Source organism: Cynoglossus semilaevis, chromosome 14 (assembly GCF_000523025.1).
Source record: "Cynoglossus semilaevis isolate Cse_v1.0 chromosome 14, Cse_v1.0, whole genome shotgun sequence".
Lineage (NCBI taxonomy): Eukaryota > Metazoa > Chordata > Actinopteri > Pleuronectiformes > Cynoglossidae > Cynoglossus > Cynoglossus semilaevis.
In genome coordinates this window covers 3,734,793-3,757,979 of record NC_024320.1, presented here as the reverse complement: position 1 = coordinate 3,757,979, position 23,187 = coordinate 3,734,793, and the positions used below count along the sequence as shown (strand labels likewise).

General features: G+C 40.9%; 3 protein-coding genes across 4 annotated transcripts in view; 1 reads left to right on the top strand and 2 right to left on the bottom strand.

Moving 5' to 3' along the window:
• The window catches only part of LOC103389163 (threonine synthase-like 2), a 649,915-nt gene that overhangs the window by 422,195 nt on the left and 204,533 nt on the right, over positions 1-23,187 (top strand). The gene's annotated exons all lie outside the window — the stretch shown is intronic.
• On the bottom strand, positions 2,240-10,611 carry pdzph1 (PDZ and pleckstrin homology domains 1). Its single transcript, XM_025062834.1, has 13 exons — positions 10,502-10,611; positions 9,861-9,949; positions 7,095-9,125; positions 6,848-7,015; positions 5,956-6,117; positions 5,744-5,845; positions 4,839-4,949; positions 4,223-4,401; positions 3,968-4,125; positions 3,790-3,832; positions 3,443-3,629; positions 2,830-2,965; positions 2,240-2,619 (listed from the first exon to the last, which is right to left on the bottom strand). The coding sequence occupies exons 2-13, from the start codon at positions 9,919-9,921 to the stop codon at positions 2,520-2,522; spliced, it is 3,438 nt and encodes a 1,145-aa protein (XP_024918602.1). The 5' UTR covers positions 9,922-9,949; positions 10,502-10,611; the 3' UTR covers positions 2,240-2,519.
• Positions 14,380-23,187, bottom strand: part of pam (peptidylglycine alpha-amidating monooxygenase) — an 18,884-nt gene continuing 10,076 nt past the window's right edge. For both annotated transcript variants that reach the window (XM_017038428.2, XM_017038429.2), the window contains exons 14-27: positions 22,989-23,176; positions 22,431-22,484; positions 21,391-21,650; positions 19,357-19,487; positions 18,618-18,734; positions 18,470-18,542; positions 17,615-17,825; positions 17,104-17,307; positions 16,888-17,003; positions 16,697-16,793; positions 16,010-16,060; positions 15,405-15,680; positions 14,940-14,999; positions 14,380-14,840 (exon numbers count right to left, since the gene is read on the bottom strand). In XM_017038428.2, coding sequence (XP_016893917.1) covers positions 14,647-14,840; positions 14,940-14,999; positions 15,405-15,680; positions 16,010-16,060; positions 16,697-16,793; positions 16,888-17,003; positions 17,104-17,307; positions 17,615-17,825; positions 18,470-18,542; positions 18,618-18,734; positions 19,357-19,487; positions 21,391-21,650; positions 22,431-22,484; positions 22,989-23,176 — 2,032 coding nt within the window. In that variant the 3' untranslated portion in view covers positions 14,380-14,646. The remainder of the gene's footprint in view (positions 14,841-14,939; positions 15,000-15,404; positions 15,681-16,009; positions 16,061-16,696; positions 16,794-16,887; positions 17,004-17,103; positions 17,308-17,614; positions 17,826-18,469; positions 18,543-18,617; positions 18,735-19,356; positions 19,488-21,390; positions 21,651-22,430; positions 22,485-22,988; positions 23,177-23,187) is intronic.

The window sequence follows — 23,187 nt, the reverse complement described above, 5'->3', positions numbered from 1 at the left end:
AAATGTCTCTGTCTACTGTAATCTATAGTAAGGGTCTCGGTGACTAACAATTTAAATCTGAGACTAGGGCCCAATAGGAGTCCAAGGCACTGGAAATCTTCACGTTTCATCTGAGTGTAGTCTCCAGCAAGAGTTCAAGACACTGGAAATGTTGAAGTCACTGAGGTGTCGTCAGTGACGTCCAAGTCTCGTGCCCAGCAAGAGTCGGAGTGTTTGAGTTGGGTCCTTCATGTCCGAACCAAGTTAAAGCCAGTACTAGCACGCTGTCAGTACCTGCATTGAAAAAGAACTGTGTGGAAATTAGACATGTGGTTTTATAAAATGTGAATCATATAAACTTAGCAATAACTAGTGAAGTTAAATATTGAATTGTGTCGAGTGTTTGGAAAACGAAGCACACGATCAGCTTTAACCTACACCGATGCTAACAAGTCTGTACAAGTGTAAGGAGCTGAAGTCATTAACACTCTTCATTAACATGATCTGCATCATTTTAATACGTTGTTAAAGTTTATTTATTGTTGTTAATTCAATAAAAAGTGTTTTTAACTTGTTATTTAACATTAATGGCAAAATTGTGGTTGGTGTTGACTTAAAACCAGTCATTTAAAGGGACAGTTCAGCTGTGGCCATTTGAGGTACTTACACCCGACTGTCCTGTCACAACAACAGAAGCCATTAGGGGGCACACAAGATTTTGGACGTAGCTAACTTGAAACCTCGGCTACATTCATGAGACTTTGTGGCAACAGTTTGGTACCTGTTTGGCGAACTATAAGCTAGCCCTGCCTGCTTATTGTTGCTAATCTTAAGCTGTTTTGCTAACTTCTGGTTATACTGTTTTTCTTCTATTTATGGTTTTAATGTTTTATTTAATTATCTTTGCCTAACTCTTTAAGCTTTACAAACTATCTCTGCTCTAACTTTTTTTTTTTGCAATGTCTGCCAATGGTGTAATTTTTTAAGCTAGTTTTGCTAAGCTGTTGGCTAAATCTTTAACCATATTGACTTTGGGCAAACCTTTAGGTGTTTTGTGGCCTGTTAGCTGTTATGGCTAACAGTTAGCAGTTTATCTTTCACCCAGCTAAAATTTTGGCTAAACTTTTTTTATTGCTGAGCTTACTGGAATTGTATTTAGCTAAACCTTAGCTGTCTTTCAGCTGTAGTACCTCACACAGCCACATGTCCTGAACTTTCACTTTTGGTATATTTATCAGCTTTTTCTTGTAGGATATTAAAGTTATTGAAATGTGATTTTTTTTTTTGGCTGCAGAACGTTGCCATATCTATTTGTGTCTCTTGAATGCATAACCTGATTTTTTTCTTACAAAACTAAACAGCGCCACAATATGTTCAGGTTTTGTCACTGTCACAGGTTTTCAGTTAAGTTTTCTTTTGGTTAAAGTGCATCACATGTGCAGCTCCACCATTCTTTGCTGCTAATATTTACAATTAAATATTGGAAAAAATGTTTTTTGCCATAAACTTTATTCAAATATACTCAAAGCTTCAGCTGTGGCTAGAGTGAACAAATGATCCTGTTCTAATGCTATTTTGCTGTATTTTCGGATGTTTGAAGTTTTTTTTTTTTTTTTTTAAACTCAGGGGGTGTACGAACTGTTCCACTGTAACGTCACTCTTATATGCACTTGTATGAATTCCTTAAAGCCAAACAGAAAATGTACGCTTGATGTTACCTGATGACTGTTAGACCATTAAAGCTTGTTTCAAACCGTTGTACATTTGTGTCTGGGGTGAGACTTTTTACAACAGTTAATCATCATAGTTTTAATCACGGTTTTCAGAAAGTGAAAGTCAATTGTAAATTGCCTGTACCAAAGTCCATAGAGATAACACATGATTTAAGACCTCGCTGACAGAAACTGTCCACTGTGTCATTGTGTGTTTACAACCTCTGTCATTCAGGAGGAGCTCTTGTTTTACACCTGAAAAAAATAATTGTAAGCTTTTAAACATTTTTAAACCAAAACAACTTCTCTTAATCACTAAAATGTCTTTTACTACAGTCATGTAAAAATGTACGTTTTCTCTATGGACTTTGGTATGGCACAGTGACAGGAAGGGAGCGTGAGGGATTTAATTTTTTTTTTGATGTTAGACGCATGTTCAGGTTTTAGGTTCAAATTTCGCTATGTTAAAGCTCTACATACAGTATGTACTACAGCAACTGTGTCAAAACTGTGTCAAAACACATTCAAATATACAGAGACATATGTAATTGTGAGGTGTACATACGTTTTAATTTTTCCATTGAAAAGCAAAACAAAGTATCAAGTAGGCTACAATTTAGCATAAAAAATACAAAAAAAAACATCATAAGAAAAATGGGGAAAAAAATGTTCACAACTGTGGGACTCAGGGGAAGTTAGTACATGACCTTAAAAATTAAAAAAAAATCTTAAAACATTGATTATTTATGATTTTGTTAAAAAATTACAATATATACATTGAAAACAAGAAAATATAAAAATCATGATAATTTGTTTTTTAAAATGTCCTCACATCCTGGTCTCCTCCGGTGGTCGGTTCATGTAGTCCTGAAGAGCCTGGTGTAAAGGAAGCCACTTTTTGATAGAAGCCTTAATAGCAACGATCCACCTGTTAGGATTGAAGACACAGCATAACATAATGCAGCGCTTCTCAATTATTTTCTGTCATGCCCCCCCCACCCTTGGGGACAGAAATGTTTTCACGCTTTGAGTTTCAGGCTTAATATGAATGTATGTTTTAGATGCAAGTGCCTGGAAATATAAAGAGAAATATGAAAATGTTACAAAAACCCGAGTATCCTGAGTTTTTGCTCCTTACCGTTTATTCTCATTAGGATTTTCCGCACACAGATAGAAGGTCTTGAACTCATCGGATGGAGGTTTCAGCTCAATGGTGGTTTTCTTGAACGTGTACGACTGCTCTCTGACCGTGTAGCCGTGAAGGTAGATCCCACCTGAATACACACAAAATGTCTAAAATGTCATAACAATTTGGGTCTTTTTTTTAAGAAGGACTAAGGATTAGGGTAGCTCAATCTAAGGTTTGTAGCTAACTGCCTTTACACCCACACCAAAGATTTGGCAGCACTGCAGTATTTAACCCATGAACTAACCCATGGGGTTAATCCCATTAAAGCCTACCACACGAGGCAGTAAGAGACCAGAATATTCTCATTAGCCGTCCTCATTAGCTAAAACAACAAATGGACTTTTTGAAATTAGCTAAAACAACAAATGGACTTTTTGTGTGGCAAAAATCAACATGGTTCTACAAAAGTCAATAACTGCCAATAAAGTATCAGTTCAAATGTTTGACTAACCTTCACAGAAACAACAGAGAAAAAAAACAGTTAGAGAAGTCACACATACTTTGGTTTTCTAATGAAAACAGGCTGCCTAAAGGTTAGTCATGAAAAGAATTTTTTTCGTACCATGTGCGTGAGTTGCACGGATGCCACTGTAGAGGTAGAGACAGCCATCCTTCAGGATGCAGTAGTGTTGGACCCACGTGTCCTTGATCTTGTCCATTTTGTGGAGCAAACCCAGACACTCGGGGTTTTTCACCGCCAGTGGAGGCAGATTGGAGTTGTGTCTGGTGACGTCCACCCACACATGGTTCTGCAACGATCAATAACAGATTTGAATACTAGTCCATAGATGTTATTGGGAAATATATATTGGAATTTGCTTCTCTGATAAATAAGAGCGTCATCAGCGTAGTGAAGTTGCGTTAAAGACTTAGATAACGCACAATTGTTGTTTGTTTTTCAGACGTTACCTGTGCTACTGGGTGAATCGCTCTCTCCATTGCCTCCAGCCACCTGAAAGGTTATAAAATGAGACGCTTAATTTACGAAGAAATTTAAAAGGGGTATTTTTTTAAATTTTGGAAACTCAAGTTTAAATATATGCATCAGTATGACGACGAGAAGTAGAACCTCGTGTGTCCGCTGTACCTTTTCATCTCCTGGTTGGAAGTGGCACAGAAGAAGAAAACTCGGTTGGCGGCCAGAGGACGGCACTTGAAGACGAAGGGTTTTCCGAGAGAGGAGTCTGGTCCGACGTCAGCTCCTTCCAGCTTCACAGCAGACAGGGCTCGTCTCTTCCCTTCATCCTGTAATAAAAGGTCACAAATAAACTTGAAAAATATTTTCACTGTGATGACGATGGCCGTGATGTCATCATTATAATCTGCGGATCTGCGTTCTCACCCGTTTGTGTCTGTGGTACTGCAGACAGCAGTCATGTGTTAGGACAAACCAGCGTCTCCTCCAGCCTTTGATCAGACCAGACTGGGTGCGTTTGTGAAGGTAACCTCGACATGAAGGACGGGGGGTGTTGGGTCCTCGAGCGATGTCGGAGCCGATGGTCAGCGTCAGATCATCTGGTCCTACAGCGGTGATAAATAAAAACACGTGATGGCAAGTTACCCACTGACATCACTTTCCTAAACTTTACCTCATGCCCCCTCTTGAGGACAGAAATGTTTTCACCCCCCCCCCTCCGACCCACACCCCCGCGAATTGAAATACTGTTGAGAACCTGATAACATGTACTGTATCTGTACAAACCAGGAGGCCTGTTATCATTCAAGCATTATAGCCGTTGTACACTTATGTCCAGTGTGCCATATTCCATTGGAAGCCCCTCCAAAAAGTGTACAATGACTGTATAAGAATTTTTTTTTTCAGAAAAGTCATACTGCAAGGTTTACAAATGACAAACAGTACAGAAAATAATGATCTTAACCCATGAAGTTTTAAAGAAAACTGAAGCATTATTACAGTACATTGTTGTGTACAGCGTCATAAATAACAGACGCAGTACCTTGTCTGGCCAGATCAGCGGCCTCGGAGTGAGGAATACTGGTGACGTCGATTCCATTCACCGCCAAGACGTAGTCTCCAACCATCAGACCTGCTTCTTCTGCCGCTCCGTCTGAATGACCCATAATGACAAAAGTGACAACAGCCCATCACGACAAACTGAAATTTAAATATGCTTCTGTCGAAGGAGTAAATATTTGATTTCATTAATCCGAGGGTAGCTGTAGCTGACCTCTGACACGAGGTCAAGGTCTCCACAAACACAAGATGGAAGTTGAGGTGGTTCACGGAACAAAAACGTCTTCCCACAGTGTGTGCAAATAACGGGTGTATCAAGCGTGTATTACAGTAACGATAAGCGGATGAACGGTAGAGATGGTCAATATATAGTGCGAGTCATTTTGCTCATTTGGTATAAATTCTAATACAGTATGATGAAATTGTGATTAACAGCTCCAGAGTTGATACATATTTCTGTCCTGTTTTTTGAATGCTAAAACATTAGAATACAATACAGTGGAACCTCGAGATATGAGTGTCTCGACATACGAGTATTCCGAGATACGAGCAAGCCTTCAAGCTGATTTTTGCTTGGAGATACGAGTAAAGATTTGAGATACGAGCACATTTACAGACGCCGACGCTAGGTGGCCGAGCGCCCGGAGCAGCCCACTCCGCTCCACTCGTTCACTTCACGTCTTCGGTGATTTACGTACCGTACGCATCTCCCGCGAGTCCTCCATATTGTGTTTGCGTTATTTCCGTATTGTTTTTGCGTTATCTACGTTATCTACGAGCACCTCGAGTTGCGAGCTCGGTCCTGGAGCAGATTATGCTCGTATCTCGAGGTTCCACTGTACATCTGTACACCGATGACACTCTTCTCTATCTGCTGAAGCTACTCACTTGTGTCAACCTCCGTGACCACAATGGGTTTGGAGAACTGAATCCTGAAACCCCAGGGATATTCTCCGCTGCCTTTACTGATCTGCACCGTCCTCTCCCGAACTGTAGAGGGCAGCAACAGAACAAATTATTTCATCTAACGTTAATCTTCTTTTTAACCAGATTTTCCTTCAAAAAACAATAACAAAAATCCCCTGAAACTCCATGCTCACTTGCACTGGCTCGAGTCCTGGTGTTCAGGCTCGAAGGGATCACCTCTGGACCCAGGTTGTCTCCTTGGTAAATCCAGGTTGAAGAATGGAACGTCTCCATATAAAAACCTCCATCTTCGTTGTCTCTGACGGTCATGTCCACAGACGGAGACTCCTCTGATACTAGAGGACAACAACACATTGAATAAAAAGGTTGTACAGAGACACGGTCGCACGATGATTGTACTCCTACATTATATTGCAGTACTTTACAGTACAGTACATTAGGTATTTATAGAAAAAATCGAAACATCTTGTCTCTTTATATCCTCTTTTCAGGCCCTGGCAATTTCATAGAGTCAGAGTAATCCTTGATGGAATAGAGCCCCCTACTGACTGGCTGCAGTAGTGCGCTAAAAATACAAAGAGATTTAAAAAAATATAACCACTTTTTTTGTCTTCTAACCCAGTGGTCCCCAAACTTTTCTGTGCCCTTTCTGTCAGCCAGTATCAGCCATTATACTGCGGACTCGATGAAAAATTTTCCAAATCAAACATCTTTTGTCTTCTAACCCAGTGGTCCCCAACCTTTTCTGTACCACGGATCGGTCGACCAGTATCGGACTGGTAATACCACACCATCGTTGAAAATTTTTCCAAATCAAACATTTTTAGACCTTATTCCGTTAGTATCAGATTCTGAATGACCTGTTGTTTTGAAACATTGACCGATTATCTTTAAATGAAAAAACATAAAGGGATATGACTGGATTCTTTTTGAATGAAGGAAACTGTATCCCACTGTGGCCCGATACCAAATGACCTACGGATCAACACCAGTCCCCGGATCGGGGATTTGGGAACGCCGGTTCTAACTAACCCGTTGAGGTAGAAACATTTCTGTGCGAGTTACCTGACTCCTCTGTGATGTCACTGGTGACGGAGCTTCCTCCGGCTGAGCTCCACTGTTTACTCTCCTTGAAGAGCTTCCTCCTCCTGGCCCAGTGGTCTGAACCACTGCTGGTCTCCACATCTTTGTGCATCAAAGGCTTCAGATGCTCTTTGACCTCGAGAGAAGAGCCTGTAAATAATAATAAAACCAAAAAATTATAATTATTTCATTTTAAAAAATCCTTGAACTACCATTTGTAATCACTTACATTTGAGTTGTCTGTCAGTCAGACTTCTGCTCAGCTGCTCCCTCGTGTGGATTTCTGCCCGCGTTGACCTTCTGGAAAACCGTCCCTGGTCTTTTTTCTCTTCTGCCGTGGTTTGCTGAGAACTTCCGGAATCCTCCTTCTCACTTGAAGCTTTAGCTCCTTTGTCCGGTGACTCAGCGTGTCCATCCTGTGGGACGGAGACGTGGGTATCCTCCGCGGTGGCTTTTTCCATTTGGCTGCTGGTTGTAGATCTGATGTCCATCTGCAGGAACCTGTGCTCCAGTGAACCCAGAGTCATGACCGAGGACTTGTCCTCTGGTGCAGCTAAGACGGACTGGTCCTGCAGCAGGTCATTTGGGATCAGCTGGACCGTTTGACTCTCCAGCATCTGCTCCTCTGAGCCACTGCAGGACGGAGGGATGACATGTATGGAGAAGGTTTGTCCTCCAGAGTCCTTCGAGTCCTGCTCCCTGTTGTGATGGTCCGTTTCCACCATTTCCTGGTCAAAACCACTGTCTTCCACTTCACTGTGCTCTGCTTTATATTCACGCCCCCCAATGTCCAGATGATCCATGTCTTTGAAGCGCTGTTGGAGATCTTCACAGTGGTACGTAACGTTGCCCAGACTCGGAGATTGTTTGCTGAAGACATCTTCAGGAGCGACCTCGGAGCTGAGAGAACAGAACTGACTGAGGACTAACTGCTTCCTGTCCCGTCTCTCGGAGGCAGGTTTTGGACTGTCTTCAGTTTCTGAAGAAATATCTGAGAGCCTCTCCAGGGTCTGGCGAATCTCCTCAACGTTCTCACGTCGGCTTGAGCACATGTTCAACGAGGAAAAAGACTCAGCACAGGGCAGCAGAAGATCTTCTTGCATGGATCCCGGACCTCCCAACATTCCAGGAAACGTCTGCCTCCTCTTCATCGGTAATGGACATCCTCTGTGTTCCACGGTGTCAATGCTGTTGTTCCTGATCCAGGACCTTCTCCTCTGGGAGTTGATGAATTCCTGGGTGAAGCTGGACCTGTTGGTGGACAAAGAAGTTCTGGCAAACAGAGAGTAGTTGTCAGACTCGGAGAACTGATCAGGAGAGGAAGTCAGATCTCCTCGGTCCTCTGTGGATTCTCCGTTGTGAGTTCCGTTGAAGGTCATGTGATTATCCTGGCTGTTTTTGGACAAACTGGAAACATTTCTTTGTTCCTCCATGATGTTGCCACTGATGTCTGCAAACTCTTGTGGTGGAGGAATGTCCCAGAACTGATTGATGCTGAACCTTTTGTGAAAGTTGTTCCTCTTCTCCCAAGGTTCGGCGTTCACCGTCGTCGCCGGAGATGATTGGCGTTCTGTTGGCACTTGTTGATTTTGACAGACGAAGCTAAATTTTTCCGACATAATTGTTGGATTAAAGGAATTTGGTCGGCCGAAAGAAAATACGTTTGTTGACGATAAGTTTGTATTTTCATCTCCACTGTTGCCGGGCAGGTTTTGACATGGCAGGTCATGGGAGTCATCATCTGCAGTTCTTCTACTGTCACATGCTCTGACTGAGTCTGTTTGGGAATCGGTTCCATTGTCCTTCAAGAAAACAAAGGTGGTTTTAAGACAGTTGAGACTTTCCTCGATCTCCAGTTTGACGTTGGACCCTGTGAGGTGGACGTTAATGACGTTGGTCACCAGCGGGGGGCAGCGGCCGGTGTTTTCACACAGAGGCTGCTGTTGCTGCTCAAACGTGATCTTCGGAGATGAGTTCCTCAGATCGCTGACAGACACTGACGTTACAACCTTCACCCCCTTGTCTCTGTCCTCACTGGTTCTGGTGTAAAGGTCCCACTGATTCAGATTCAGATTTGGTTTCATCTGATGATCCTGTTTGAACTTTTTCTCCTTCGGTGGACAACTGTCACACTTCTCCTCGTCTTCAGATCCTGACACGAGGTTTTCCCTGCGATACGAGTCAGTTTCGCCCTTTTCAGTGATGTCATCGACGCTGTTGTTTTTGTTCTGCTTCGGACAGATGTACTGTGAGATGCTCTCTGGAAAAACATGAAAACAATTTCAATTGTGAATTTGATAAAATGTTTGTTTATTTTACTTGCAGTGAACAAAGGAAATACAATTACAAATAGTTTTTTAGATTAAATCGGCCCCCAAGGGGCCCCACCCCCCATTTTAGGTATAGATTTATCCACATATACTTTTGGCATTTATTAACCTATTTATTAGATAATTCTCTAACCATTCCTTATGTTTAAACTCAAACACATTTAGTTTAAATAGACTGCATATATGTATGTTATTTTTTTGATTTGTTTAGTTTTGTTTTTGATCTTTTTGTCATATATATATTCATACATATACTGTATTTATATATATATTCATACATACATTTATATATTTTAATTTTCTTCATTGTCAGTCAGCCTTTAGCCAAATTCTTTGTAAAATATCCGTGAACAAAAGTCATTTTTCGTCAACCATATTTCATAGGTTCCCGGCTAATCCTGTTGGAAACAAACGTACATATGTTTCGGAACAGGGCTTAACGGAAACAGACCGTTCATTAATTTAATTGAGCCACCAACGCCGCAACGAGTGAAACCAATTCTGTGACATCCTGACGTGTCAGGCGTCTGCTGTTGACTAAACAGTTTGACCTCTGTGGGCGTGAAGAGCTCGTGTGCAGCAGGTGAGGACAAACATGTGACTCAGCTGATCTCCAGATTAACCGGGACACACCACGCAAGTCCACCGCCGAGCTGGACACTCACGTTTGCTGCTGCTGGAGCTCTTCCTCCTCCTGCTGCTCCTCCTCCTCCCTCTCCTGCTCATTCTTAAATCAGGCTTGGACGCACATCAACTGGAAGAAAACAGAGCAGTCAGAGTGAGAATATGACAATTCAGTTTCCTTTGAGAATCAGATAACATCAGAAGTCCATACAGAGAAAAACAGTGTTTTTGGATCATTTGTGTGGGTAGCATGTTTGTCTACTGCTAACTGGTTGTTTTATAAATTTTGACAGAGAATTTCAAAATTAAAGTCACAAACAACTACCATGAGTTGTGATGTTAAAATAACAGTTTTCTCAGAGAATTGTTTAGGGGGAGGAAGGAAGTTATTGGCACAAAACATAGTAAACATGAAGGTTTAGTATGTTTGAGCAGATGTTACTCAAAACCTCTGTTCTGTTATACTTGTTATACGCCTAGGCTGTTGATAATTATAATTAAATACATTACGTTGAGTCAATTTTGAATTAAAACCCAATTTCTCTGACTAAACGTTAACCATCACAAAGTCCTTCATCAAAGAAAAAGTCACTGAGGTTTGGATCTCCAGATGGAAGAGGAGAAGGTGAGCAGCAACTCATTGATACAAATCAATCAAAATAAAATAAAAAAACAAACTTACCCGCCTGTTGTCTCGTGCTGATGTCGTCTTCAGCGCAGAGCCGATGTTGTCCACACTGTCGGTATGTCTTAGTCTGCTGCTCCACTTCTTACTGTTTCTATTCTCAAATGTAAAGAAGATTAGGAGCAGTAATCCATTGGACCAATCAGTGTGAGTCAGGAGATGTGTTTGGGCCACGAGGAGATAAGGAAGATGATGATTGAATGAACTGATGGACACACGAACGGCATAACAGATTAATGAGACAAGATGAACGTGTAAATAGTGGACTGGCCAATAGGTCAACGGATAAATGAATGAATGGATGGATGAAGGAAAGGAAATGAACTAATGGACAAATGAACGGATGAACAAGTGGAATGAGTGGAAAATGCTTCAATTAATGAGTGAATGGACGGACACATCACATTAACTCAGTACTTCTCAAATGGGGGAGGGGGCGCGTGGGGGGCTTCCAGTGCAATATGGCACACTGGACATAAGTGTACCACTGCTGTAATGCTGTAATGATAACAAGCCTCCAGACACTAGGTGGCAGCAACTCATACAGTGATTTGTACAGATAAGAATATACATGTTATCAGGTGCTCAGTAGGGGGTGTGAAAACATTTCTCTCCCCAAGGGGGGGGGCATGACAGAAAATAATTGAGAACCACTGCATTGACTGAAGTTGTGTGATGATCTGGACCAACAAGTGAAAGTGAAAGTGAACAGCACACAACCAAATGTGACCTCTGCCGCGGCAGTGTGTGGGGACGGTGCCATGCTCAGAGCACCTCAGTGGGAACTTGGCAGCTGGTGGAGTCAAAAGCGTCCAGACAGCAGTCTGCTCCATTACCCATAAAGCCACCACTGCCCTGATTCCGCATCAGCTGCTGACGAGAGAAGCCCTTTGAAAAAGTCCGCAGCAGAGCCGCAGACAGGAGACAGGACGCATGGCTGCTTTGCAGACACTTTATTACACAAATACCATAGTTACTGAAAATAGTACTCTTGCAGCAAAACCAGTGTGTTACAATAAATATCAGGGAGCAACATCAGGAGGGCAGCTACACAACATGCTGTTCAGAAACACATTCGTCCACGCGCCGCCGAAAGAATGACAGGAAACCTGAGGATAAAGGGCAGGAGGTGATGTCGAGATCTGACGGTCCGGTTACAGGAAACCTGAGGATAAAGGGCAGGAAGTGATGTCGAGATCTGACGGTCCGGTTTAGGCAGATTAGGATGATTGACTGGATCTGAAGATAGATTCAAGGCCAGGTGACTAACCATATATAACTAGTTTTAAACCTAATCGTAAAACATTGAAAATTCAGAGTGAAACCAGATTGTACTCCAGAAATAAAACTTTAAATCTGATTAAATCTGGTTCAATCTACATTGCAACTAGCATGAACCAAACACGTCCTCTGTTTAATCTCAGGTTTCAGCCATTCTATTACAAATGGATTTTTAACAAAATTAAGTGAATACTACTACGAATACAGAAATATTAGTCCAGCTCAAATCACAAAATGTGTGCTACAATGTCAGAAAAATTAGAGCAAAACTGAGAAGTATAAGATTCCATTTAAATCAACTAGAGTATTTTTATCTCCTGAAGATGAGAGTTAACAATCTTCTGTTTTCCTGAAGACTTGAGGTGCAAAAGTAGCAGACGGTCCCTTACATGATACAGAGGTGAATCACTAACATCAGGGTAACATTTGATTTGTTATGAACGTGTCATTTAACGAAGGGCCAACCGGACTGTTTGTCTTCTTAAAGGGACAGTTTAAGTTTTTTTTTTTTTTAATGTGGTTATTTAAATTACTTACATTTTGTTATTGTTCAATACAGAAGTCCATTGACAAAATAGTAATTTTGTCAATGGACTTCTGCATTGTAGAAACCCGCAGTTAGGTTTTCTGTCAGAAATGCAAAATATTCCCTGAGACATCTCAGGCTCCATTCTGGTCCTGCTTTAAATGTCATGTTTTCATTAAACCACACTTTGACTTCACCTTTAACTTGTTTTTTGTTTTTTTTTAAACATTATTGGTCTCCAAAGAGAAATTAACCCGGTCCTATCTCTATTTGGCAGCAGTTGTTTTCCTCCTTGCGGCAACTTTCGTCATAATGGCAGAGTTATATAATATAATATATAATATAATAATAAGTGTTATATAAACGCTCATGGCCATGAGTGAAGGACACAAGTGTTCCATTGGTTAAAAAAGGAAATCCACATGATAAGAAATTATTTACTTAAAAAAAATTAAGTAAATCAAAGTCACTTATAAGTTAATTTGTCAGTTAGTTAGGAACTCAAGTTCATGATTTCCTTCCCACACCTGCAGAACAATTCCTGTCTCTGCGGGTCTTCCCTCTGCAACCGGTTTACAACCAGAATGTTTTTTAAATTCCTCGGTGGATTGATGATTAAAAAAATGGCAGCAGATGAAGAAAATTTCAAAAAAAAAAAGTCAACGTGAAAGACACAAAATGATGTACGAAGTTCACAGAACTGTGTGGTGAAATGTGTGTGAGGACCGACAACAAGCATTTGTACAACTGTTTCTGATGCGATAGTGCAAAGACGCACATTTTACCTGAACAGAAGGGGGCAAACATATCTAATGATGGATATCCCATAATAATCAGTGAGAGTAATGTGCTTCAGGATATCATTCAACATCATGAGGTGCTTTGTGATGAGCGGGGGCCACACAGTGTGCAAGGAAGTAGGACTAACTCCTTCTCCTGAGTCTTTCCTATTCTGTTTTGTAAAACTTAACTTTTTTTTTTTTTGAACTAAGTTTATCCTCAGAAATGTTTCCGTGACATACTGGCCCTTTTCTTTATATTTAAAGATGCAGCTTCTCAAGTACACAGTTTTACTGGCTGATGAGGCGAGATACTCTTTAAGTAACTAACCCTCTTTCTTCGCTCCCAGTGAGGATTCTACTTAAACAGAGTGCTAAGGAAAGTAGGCAGCATATTTCTTTTGCGCAGGCACAAGGACATAAACACTCAGAAACAACACCATGGTGAAAAGTGACATATGTTTTGAATCTCAGCAACCTGATTTAGGCCTCTTTTCAGATGGTGGATCAATATGTCAGTTTAAAATGATAGTTTCACTTGCTTGCTAACAGCAAAATTATATAGCGTCACTGTTATCTATTAAATGGACAGAAACAAAAAGATGCGATGTGAAGCAGCAGCTCTCTGGCACGCCAAGCCTCGTTTTCTTTCTCCACAATTTTGGTAAGGTGTCAGCTCAAGTCAGCTATAGCTAATGAGCTAACCTTTGTCTTGAGCAGGCACGGAGGCATTAATAACCAGAGTGGAACACTACATTAGAAAAGCAGCAGATTTCAGGTTATGAGTTTAGGAATATAAGATGTACTGCCCTTTTGGCCACTCTGAAGGACTGGTCAAATTGTTAGCCAACAGTAAAACTCCAAGCACCACTCCAAACTTCCCACTATGACCAATGAATACTGGGCTGTGTTACCCAATTACTACTTCAAACATTCCGAGTCATACTCAAACTAGCTTTTTAATCCCGGATTCTAGAGGTTTGGGTTTTCGTGGAGTTTCTCCTGCTGCAGTCTAACATTAGACTGAGTTGAAACGTCAGAATTTCAGACTAATCTAAAAACTGTCTAGGGCAGAATGTGGCACATTTCAGTGGCACATGTACAACCTCGGCAACCAATTTCAGGCTTCATGGTAGCTGGTTCAAAATAAAATACAAAGATGTTTTACTAATGGAAGTTGGTTTCAGGGATTTTGAAGATTCTTCTTCCAGTAAAACAAATGAAAAATTGGCACACGAAAAAAAAGAGTTTAAGGCTGAGTCTGATATTTCTCTCTGACTCGCTTTAAGGCTGAGTCTGATATTTCTCTCTAAGTCTGACTCGGGGGAAAATCATTTTCCAAGCTACTTGACTGTGAATCATAACCAGATGCACAGATAAATTAAATTAGGATTAAATAAACCTTTTTCTAAATGATTTGTATTTACAGTATATTTATATATATATTTATATATCTTTAAATATAGCTATGTAAACCATTAGATTGGCAGAAAACACAACAGTTTTGCACACATGATGAATAACATACATCTTGGCAAAAAGAAGCAGGGGATCATCTAAGAGGAGGGGGGGGAGGAGGGCTGCGGGGGCAGTTGGGGAGCGGAATACTCCTCGTTCTCGGAGTCGCTGCTGTCATCCTCGTTCCGCTCCTGGTCGCTGCCCTCGGTGCTCAGCTGGTCGAAGCCCTGACGACTGTAGCCTTTGTGGGTCGCAAAGAAGTTGCCCAGGTTTAGGCTGCCCACTGCTTTGCCTGAACCAAGGAGACAAAAAAAGGCACAAACTTTTATTAAAACATTTTCTTGGATGGATTGCTTTTCTAATAACATATAAATATAAATAAAAAACGCACCTCTTATTTTTCCCAGGATTCCTCCCACTGTAGTGGGCTCGGTCTTGACCTCACTCTGATCTGTGAACACCATACAACAAGCAGGATGTTAAAGTGAACCAGTGACACGGAAGAGATATTATGGTTTAAAGCATTGTTTCCCAAAGACTGGGTCGTGCCCCTCAGGTGGGTCACAAGAGATTTTTTTTTTTTGGGTCGTCTCATCATGTTTCCCAGGAGTTCAATGTTGCAAAAGACAAGACCAATTGTGGAGTGGAGAGTAGGCCTACGCGGTGGCGATTGCATTCACAAGTTCAATAATGTTCAATAATAGTCAAGTACACCTTTATTTTGTAATTTACAAATCAAGCCTATTGACTTGGGAAGGTTTGTGACTTTTAAACTTTGGGTCCCTCGTAAAAAAAAGTTTGGGAAACACTGATTTAAAGACATCAAAATCTGTGGCCCCTCTTTTACAGTACATACGGTTTCTCCTGTAGCAGACGAAGAGGCCGATGGAGATGACGAGCAGCAGAGGGACGAGCAGCAGCGTTGTCATGACAACAGGAAACACTCCTGAGTCCTTGTGCGTCTTCACCGCGCTCTTCTCCTTCATCTCCTCCACCTTCACCTCCTCTTTGCTCTGCGACTGCTGCTCCTGCCGCGGTGGCTGTTGAGCCGTGAGCTGCTTCTCCTTGACCACGGCCATCTTTGAGGCGTTGGGTCCAGGCCTCGTCTTGGTCTGGATGAAAGTCTCCATTTCTAGGCAGAGAGAAACGCTCTCAGTCTGACTTCAGTTCAGTGATGTGTTTAGATTACAATGAAAACATCAGACGGTCGTTTTAACGTTAGACTAGTAAGTTCTAAAGTAAAAAAGACTTAGCAGATTAAATTAAGTATTTTATTTGGTATGACTTTTCTGCTGTATTCTAATAAAACCCCTTAAACCGGGTCACATGAACAAGCCAAAAGCAAATGTTTGAATCGCTGGCTGACACTGGATTGATCGCAACTTTGGCGAGACGAGAACACGGGTCCAGAAGCAAAGACAAACATCTCCTCACCAGGAGAGGACAGTCTGAGACGCTCACCTTCCAGCTGCTGAACTTCAATATCTCCCTTCTTCACAGAGTGGTGTGATTCTAAATGAAAATAAAATAAAATGTTAAGATATAATTGAGAAATTAAACATTTTGTGAAGAGATTTTAGAGAGATACAGGAAATTAAACATTTTGTGAAGAGATTTTGTGCTTTTGTACTGCTGCTATATTGGTGAGATTTTGTCATATATTAAATTAAATCTAAACACTGTAAACAAGGTCTTCCAAGCTGGACCTCTGACAAGCACGACGGTGAAGCGATGTGCCCACCTGACCAAATGATTTGAGCCAGAAGTAGCATTAGCTGCTAGCACAGAGGAGCGCTAATTGTCTGGTCTCAAAAAATCCCTCAAAACTTAGCTTCATAGAGTACCCATATTTGGGTATTTTCCCACTCACTATTGTTTACATCAGAGTACAGTATTAGCTGCGGCTACAGTTCCATCAAATACTGCAGTTGATCCACAACTCCTGCGTGATTTAATCTGTTTTCTTTCTAGATCTCGGTGTTGTGACTTGAGAGAAACTCAACTGTTTTCCTGTCTGTGTGAAAGGCAGAAAAAGCTGCAGAAATAAAGCTTCTCACAGCAAATGAAGATTTAAGGTGTTTAAACATTTACTTAGACCAAAGACTTTCATTCGGATGAACACATCAAGACAGATTCTTCAGAACTTACTTCCGTCGGTGAACTTGAAGACTGCCTGAGTGCCGACGTCCCCCACGAACACGCTGCCCTCCTGGGTTTCAACAATGTCATGAGGCATCACAAAGTCCTGGACAAAAGACAAAAGTCACTTTGATGCAAAAAGAAATGCCCATCAGCATGAGTGGCTTTAAGTGTGTGTGTGTGTGTGTGTGTGTGTTTACCTCTGTATTTGGAGCAAAAGTGTCCAAAATATCCTTAGTTGAATAATTGATCACAAAGCCTTTGAGTGGGATGGAGAGATATGAGGACTGTCCATTTACTGCAAAGATCAATCCATCTTCACACAAACACACAGACACACAAACACGTTATTTGTACACATTTCAGTTTGATTTTTAAAGCAAAAACAAAGGCGGTGAAAGACCCCAGATCCTCACCTCCAGCAGGACTGTAGTTGATGGCAAACACACTCCCTCCGAACTCATCTTTCTTAATTTCCTTGACAAACTCTCCAGTTTCGGCAATGAAGCACTGGATGCGTCCATTCTCCCTGTCAGCCACACACACCTCCTGTCTGTCTGGAAGGAAGACCAGGCTGTGAGGGATGCGGAACGGCAAACGCCTCCTCCTGTCGGATGAACCTGCAACCAGGGGAGAAAAAAAACAAAGTGTGTGAACGTACAGTATTTGTGCAGCAACATCAGCTCTTATTCTCAGCAGCTTAAGGCGGCACCAAAGCCGCTTTTGCTCCTGACTTTAAACTATTTTTCAACTACAAAAGCCCATAGAGAAAGTTAATATTCTACATGAGGGGAAATAACTAAAGTATCCACCATTAAATCAGCAGTTTCTATGTCCCTTTGGCCTAAAATGACCCGACTTTCTCGTTGGGCTTTGGTGCAGAAACATCAGCAGCTCGTTGGTTGAAACCATTTGCCAGATTCTAACCTGCTCCCCACTCTGTCAGGTATCTGCCGTCAGCAGAGAACTTGAGGATCCTGGCGTTGCAGTAGCCATCAGAGACAAAGATGTTTCCGGTCTTCGTGTCCACGGCCACGTCGGTGGGCTTACAGAAGTGGCTGCTGTCACTTCCTGGTGTGAAAGCTTCTCCCAGTGTCAGCAGTGTCCTCTCTCTGCCGTCGCCGGTCACCTTGAACACCTGACCAAGGAAGACTCATTGGTTGTATGGAAAATTGTATTCAATGGTATCTGACATACCTTTAATAAATGGTACATAGTCTATTTGTTCTTTTATACCATCAAAAAACTATATATATGTGTGTGTGTGTGTGTATATATATATGAACACATATATACACATATTCATATGTATACATGTATATATATATATATATATATATACATATATACATACACGTATACACACACAGATTTACATGTGTGTATATATGTATATGTATATATACACACACATATATACACACATAAATACATACACATATATGTACACATACATATATACACATACATATATACATATATATACATATACACGTGTATATATATACATATATATGAATATATACACATATATATGAATGTATACACATATATATGTATATATATAAACATATACGTATATATACACACATATATACACATATACATACAGTATATACATATACACATATATACATACATATATACATATATAATTATATATATATACATATATATGTGTACTTTTTATTAATGGTATGTCAGATACCAACTTATATAAAGGGCTTATAGCACACAATACCTGAAAGGTCCCTTTCACTGTCCTCATGCTGGAGTGCTTACCTGATGAAGAGCCACGTCTGTGACCCAGTAGTTGTTGTCCTCGTCTGTTGTTATTCCATGAGGCAGATAAAACCTGTGGACAGAGAGAAGGGTCTTGACTTTCACCGCTCACGCTCTTCACCTTCTGCTGAGGTCCTCACCCACTCACATGTTTCTGCCTGACGCTTTCAGGATGTTGCCTCTGTTTGGATCCACCACCAGGATCGTGGACTGCTGGATGGGACCCAGAAATCTTTCCTGGTACTGAGCTTGACTGTTGAAGGACCTGCAGAAAAACAAAAGGATGTATGCATGATTCCTATAATTACCTGTATGTTTCAACTGAACCCTTCAAACAGGCAACAGAAAAAGAGGTTCACTGTGTTTTCACTAATCTGAGTCCTGCTGGTAACTGATCAGTTCATCTTCATCAAGTTCTCATATCTTACCTATGAGTTTGGTTTTTCTTCAGGTAATCTAGCTTTGTCCCATAGTCCTAAAACATGCAGGATTAGACTGACTGTTCACTCTTAACAGACCACAGGTGTGAATGTCAGTGTGAATGGTTATCTGTCTCCCTTTGTGACCATGTGATGGACTACAGAGTTATCTGAGGCAATCACCCAATGATTGCTGGATGAATGAATGAATGAACGATGACATCACTAGGATCTCCTATGATTGGCTACTCTTTGCCTTACTGCCCCTGAATGTTGACTTCTGAACAGTTCAATGCATTGGGTTTAAATAAATGTACAGACAAGATAGTTTAGATTTAAACCATTGTGGTAACTTTTTTCATATAAATATATTACAGTGCACATGTGTAAACCTGGTGATACTGATCGCCCTGCAGGTGTTAATAAAGAAGCTGGAAACTGTGTGAACAGGAAGGATCAAGGACTCACTCGGCCCCCCAGTGGCGATCCCCTCTGTGGAAAATGACCAGGTTAGAGTTGGAGTCCACGGCGAGACCTGAGACTTGACCCAGCTGCAGAGATTCCTGCGGCCAACTGGACACTTGTTCCAGGTGGTTGTCGCACCTAGAGGCTTTACTGTAAGCGGTAATAGCCTCTGTATTCATGCTAAGCTAACATACATCCTGTGTAGGTTTTATAAGCGTTGCAACCAGAGGGACAACAATGGCCTAGATCAGGAACAGACTAGAAGACAATTTGTATTCAGAGCAGTGGAATGCTCCCACCTGGACTTGACCACGGTACCATGCTGATCTGCTCTTTGTTCTGTGCTCAAACATAAGAGGACCACAGTACAGACCAGAACTGGGCCACGAACAGCTGTAACAATGTCCTAGTAACACATTCAATTAAAATTGTATTTATTTGTGTACAGTTTATATATGAAAAAAGTAAAGAATGTTTTAGAACTTAAATGTAGTATTAATATATTAATATATATATATATTTAGTAATGAAAACCAGTCTGCGGTACCACTAGGGAGAGCCCAAATAACACGATTTGAGAATCCCTGATGTAAACAGCAACTCCACAACAACACCTCAAAAAACCTTTTCTTTGTTTCAAGTAAAGAGGTTTAGAGACATCTTGCAAAGACAACCAGAAAGTGGTTTAAAAACATCAAGAATTGCAGTCCTTAATTTGCCTATCTGACATTATGTTTTACTGATGAAGATCTGAAACTAGAGGGCAGAAAAGGGGGGAGGCCATAACCTTCAACTGAGTAGTAACTCAGTTTAAGTTTATGGCCTCCACCATTTTCTGACATCTGACAACCGTCTTATACGAGAGCAGAGTAACAACAGACAAATACACTGTCTGAATCTGGGTTCAAGATCCTTTATCTTCCTGCGGCAAACGTGGTTTATCTGAAGCTTTCAGGAGGAACTGATGATCGTTAATGACTTGCTGCCAGTAATGCACTTTCCTCCGGGCAGGAGCCAGTGGACAGTTTCAACAGAAGAGACAGGAAGTGGTTTCTGGTCACTGATGGACAATTATCAGCTGGTTCTACTCAAGCCCAGAGTCAACATGGACTTTAGCTGCGTTTCCATGGGGAAGGGTAGGAGAGTGAAGACATCAAAGGTCCATGGGGAAGGGTAGGAGAGTGAAGATATCAAAGGGTCGGAGGAAGAAAAATGACTCATGTTTGTTAATGACGGTCATGAGAGGAACCAGGAGACAGGAGTCAGGAGAAGGGAGAAAATGAGGAGGAATCACAGGATGAAAGAGCCATATGATGAAAGAGATAAAAAAATAAAATAAAATAGAAAATATATAATAAAAAATACTGGGTCTATTGGTGTCAAAGAAAAAAATCAATTCATAGAATGCAAAATTTAAAAAAAATAAAAATACAGGGAATCTATGCTTCATGGAGCATAGATCAAAAATGAATGGGATGATGGGTGTTTTCATCAAGACCACACCAGCAAGATAAACCCTGAACCCCAGGCCAATTAACAATTCAATGTTTTTAAGCTGATTTTTAAGCCATTTTTTTTTAACATTACGAGCCCAATTTTAGTCTTCAAATTTCTTCCAATTGGTTTTCGCCATTTCTGGGCAAATTCACAAAAGTGACAAAATGATACTATTGGGTTGTCATATTTTCTGTTGCTTTTGTTTAAGCTGTCTCTATATTTAAGTTTTGGCTACATGGGCTACTTTTTGAGTTAGGTTTCATTTTTTTCCTGGTACTGGTAAAATCTGTTAGCTAACCATTTTTTTTTTGCTATCGTTTGATTAACTTTTGGCCTAACTAAGCTACTTACTAAAGGCTAAACACTGAGATGCTGAAATAGGCAAACAAAAAACTAAGTTTCAACAGAAGATACAGGTTGGTTGGCCCATTACAAATCCAGTGTTAGTCTTGTTAATGTGACCTTTGGAACCAATCCTACGAGGATGTTTATTTATGGTCCAGGAAGATGACAAACAAAAAGCAGCACTGAAGACCAACCTTCTCCTTCAGATACCATCTTGCCCCTGTGGGGCTTAGACGTAGCCTGGAGCTGGTGGAACCTGTGGACTCGGTCCCTCGCCAGCACAGGGTCCTGCCTTCCAGTCAGGAAGCCCAGTGAAGCACTGGGAAAAGCCAGGTCTTTCTTTTGCATTAAACTATCAATCTGAGCCACCAGGTCAGCCCGGGGATTGTACCTATGAGTGCGAGCTACGTCCTTACTGTGGCCTAGAAGTTTGGACATGAGAGAATAGAGGTCACCTGTACAGACACAGAGAGAGAGAGAGAGGGGAGAAGGAGGAGTGGAAATTTAAGGACAAGGACAGTAGGAAAGTGGTTCATCACCGAGAAGATATAGTGTTAGGATAGTTTGATGAAAGTTTAGAAATAACAACAGGGGACAGATGTCTGGGACAAGAAGCTGCTGCTTCCTGATTGTGGCTCTAAATCGGGGTCTCAAACCACAGGCCTGCAATACTTCGAAATCTACTGTGCACTGTCAGCTGTTGAGTTTTGTTGTTTGTTTTACTCCAGCTATAATGAAGATGATCATTTACGGAAAATTTTAATGAATTTTAATGAACACAATAACTTCAGACATGTTAAAAAAACATACAGAAGAAAGAGGGGGGGGACATGTTAAAAAAACATACAGAAGAAAAAGGGTTTTTTTTTTTCATCCCAGAACAGACATTCAAAAAATAGGCAACAGATGGAGAGGGAAAAGTTGTCGTGGTAGTAGTAGGAAAAGTGGATGTGCACCTGTACATTCTCAGGTGTCATTATTCCACTAATCAATTTTTGAAGACGCTACTATTTTCTAGTTGCATAAAAGAATACAATTATTTTTGTTAGATCATGTCCTAAATACACATTGAGGGGATTTTAGGGGCAAACCTTGGTTTAGTTCAGCTCAGACAGCAGGCTGGAAAAGTCACCAACTCTAATGAACCTCTTTATTGACACCTCTGACAACGTTTACGATCATTGAAGAGAGGTTAAAAATCATGTAGAAATAAATGATAGAAATAAATGATTCACCTTCGTCTTGCTCTCTATTATTTTCGTGCGTATGCGAACTTTCTTCTTCGTGATCTGCGGAGAAAGCGTTTTTTTGTTTAGTTTAGTTAAATGAATTATAGAAAAAAAACATGTTTAGCTTTAGTTTTTTTTTTCAGTTTTACAATTTATGTTAAGTGCAACAGTCCTGGTACAGACAGCAAAGCTAAAAAGCTACAAAGTCCAGGTACATTCACGCAAGCTAATGTTAGCTACAATAGAACTGGTACAGACACCAAAGCTACCATTAGCTACAACGATCCTGTTACAGCCCCCAGCGCTAACTTTAGCTACAACAGTCCTGGTACAGACACATAGCACTAGTGGCTGTTGTAGCTAATGTTAGCTACAATAGAACTGGTATAGACACCAAAGCTAACATTATCTACAACGGTCCTGGGACAGACACTAGAGCTAACATATATACATATATATACATTTTTGTTCTTTGTTCTTGTAATTGTAATTAATTAAATACAAAGCTTTTATTTTATTAGTTATACATTTGTATTACAGTAACTGTAATTTTGACTGATTTACCTTTCGATGATCCCATGTGCATCATGGAGTGACCAGGGCTGACAGGGATGGGAATGCTGGCCTCAGCTGGAATGTTTTGGAACAGCTCTTCAGATCCTGTCTCCATGCAGGACATGTAGGGAATGGCATGTTTGCTATCCATGTAGTACATGATATAGAAGTTGCACATTTCATCTGCAGAGGTTCCACTGCAAACAAA

Coding starts and splice junctions, on each gene's coding strand:
- pdzph1 (XM_025062834.1), bottom strand. CDS start 9,921: ATGAGCAGGAGAGGGAGGAGGAGGAGCAGCAGGAGGAGGAAGAGCTCC. Junction 6,118..6,847: donor TGACATCACAGAGGAGTCAG/GTAACTCGCACA, acceptor GTTGTCCTCTAG/TATCAGAGGAGTCTCCGTCT. Junction 3,630..3,789: donor CGATTCACCCAGTAGCACAG/GTAACGTCTGAA, acceptor TGATCGTTGCAG/AACCATGTGTGGGTGGACGT.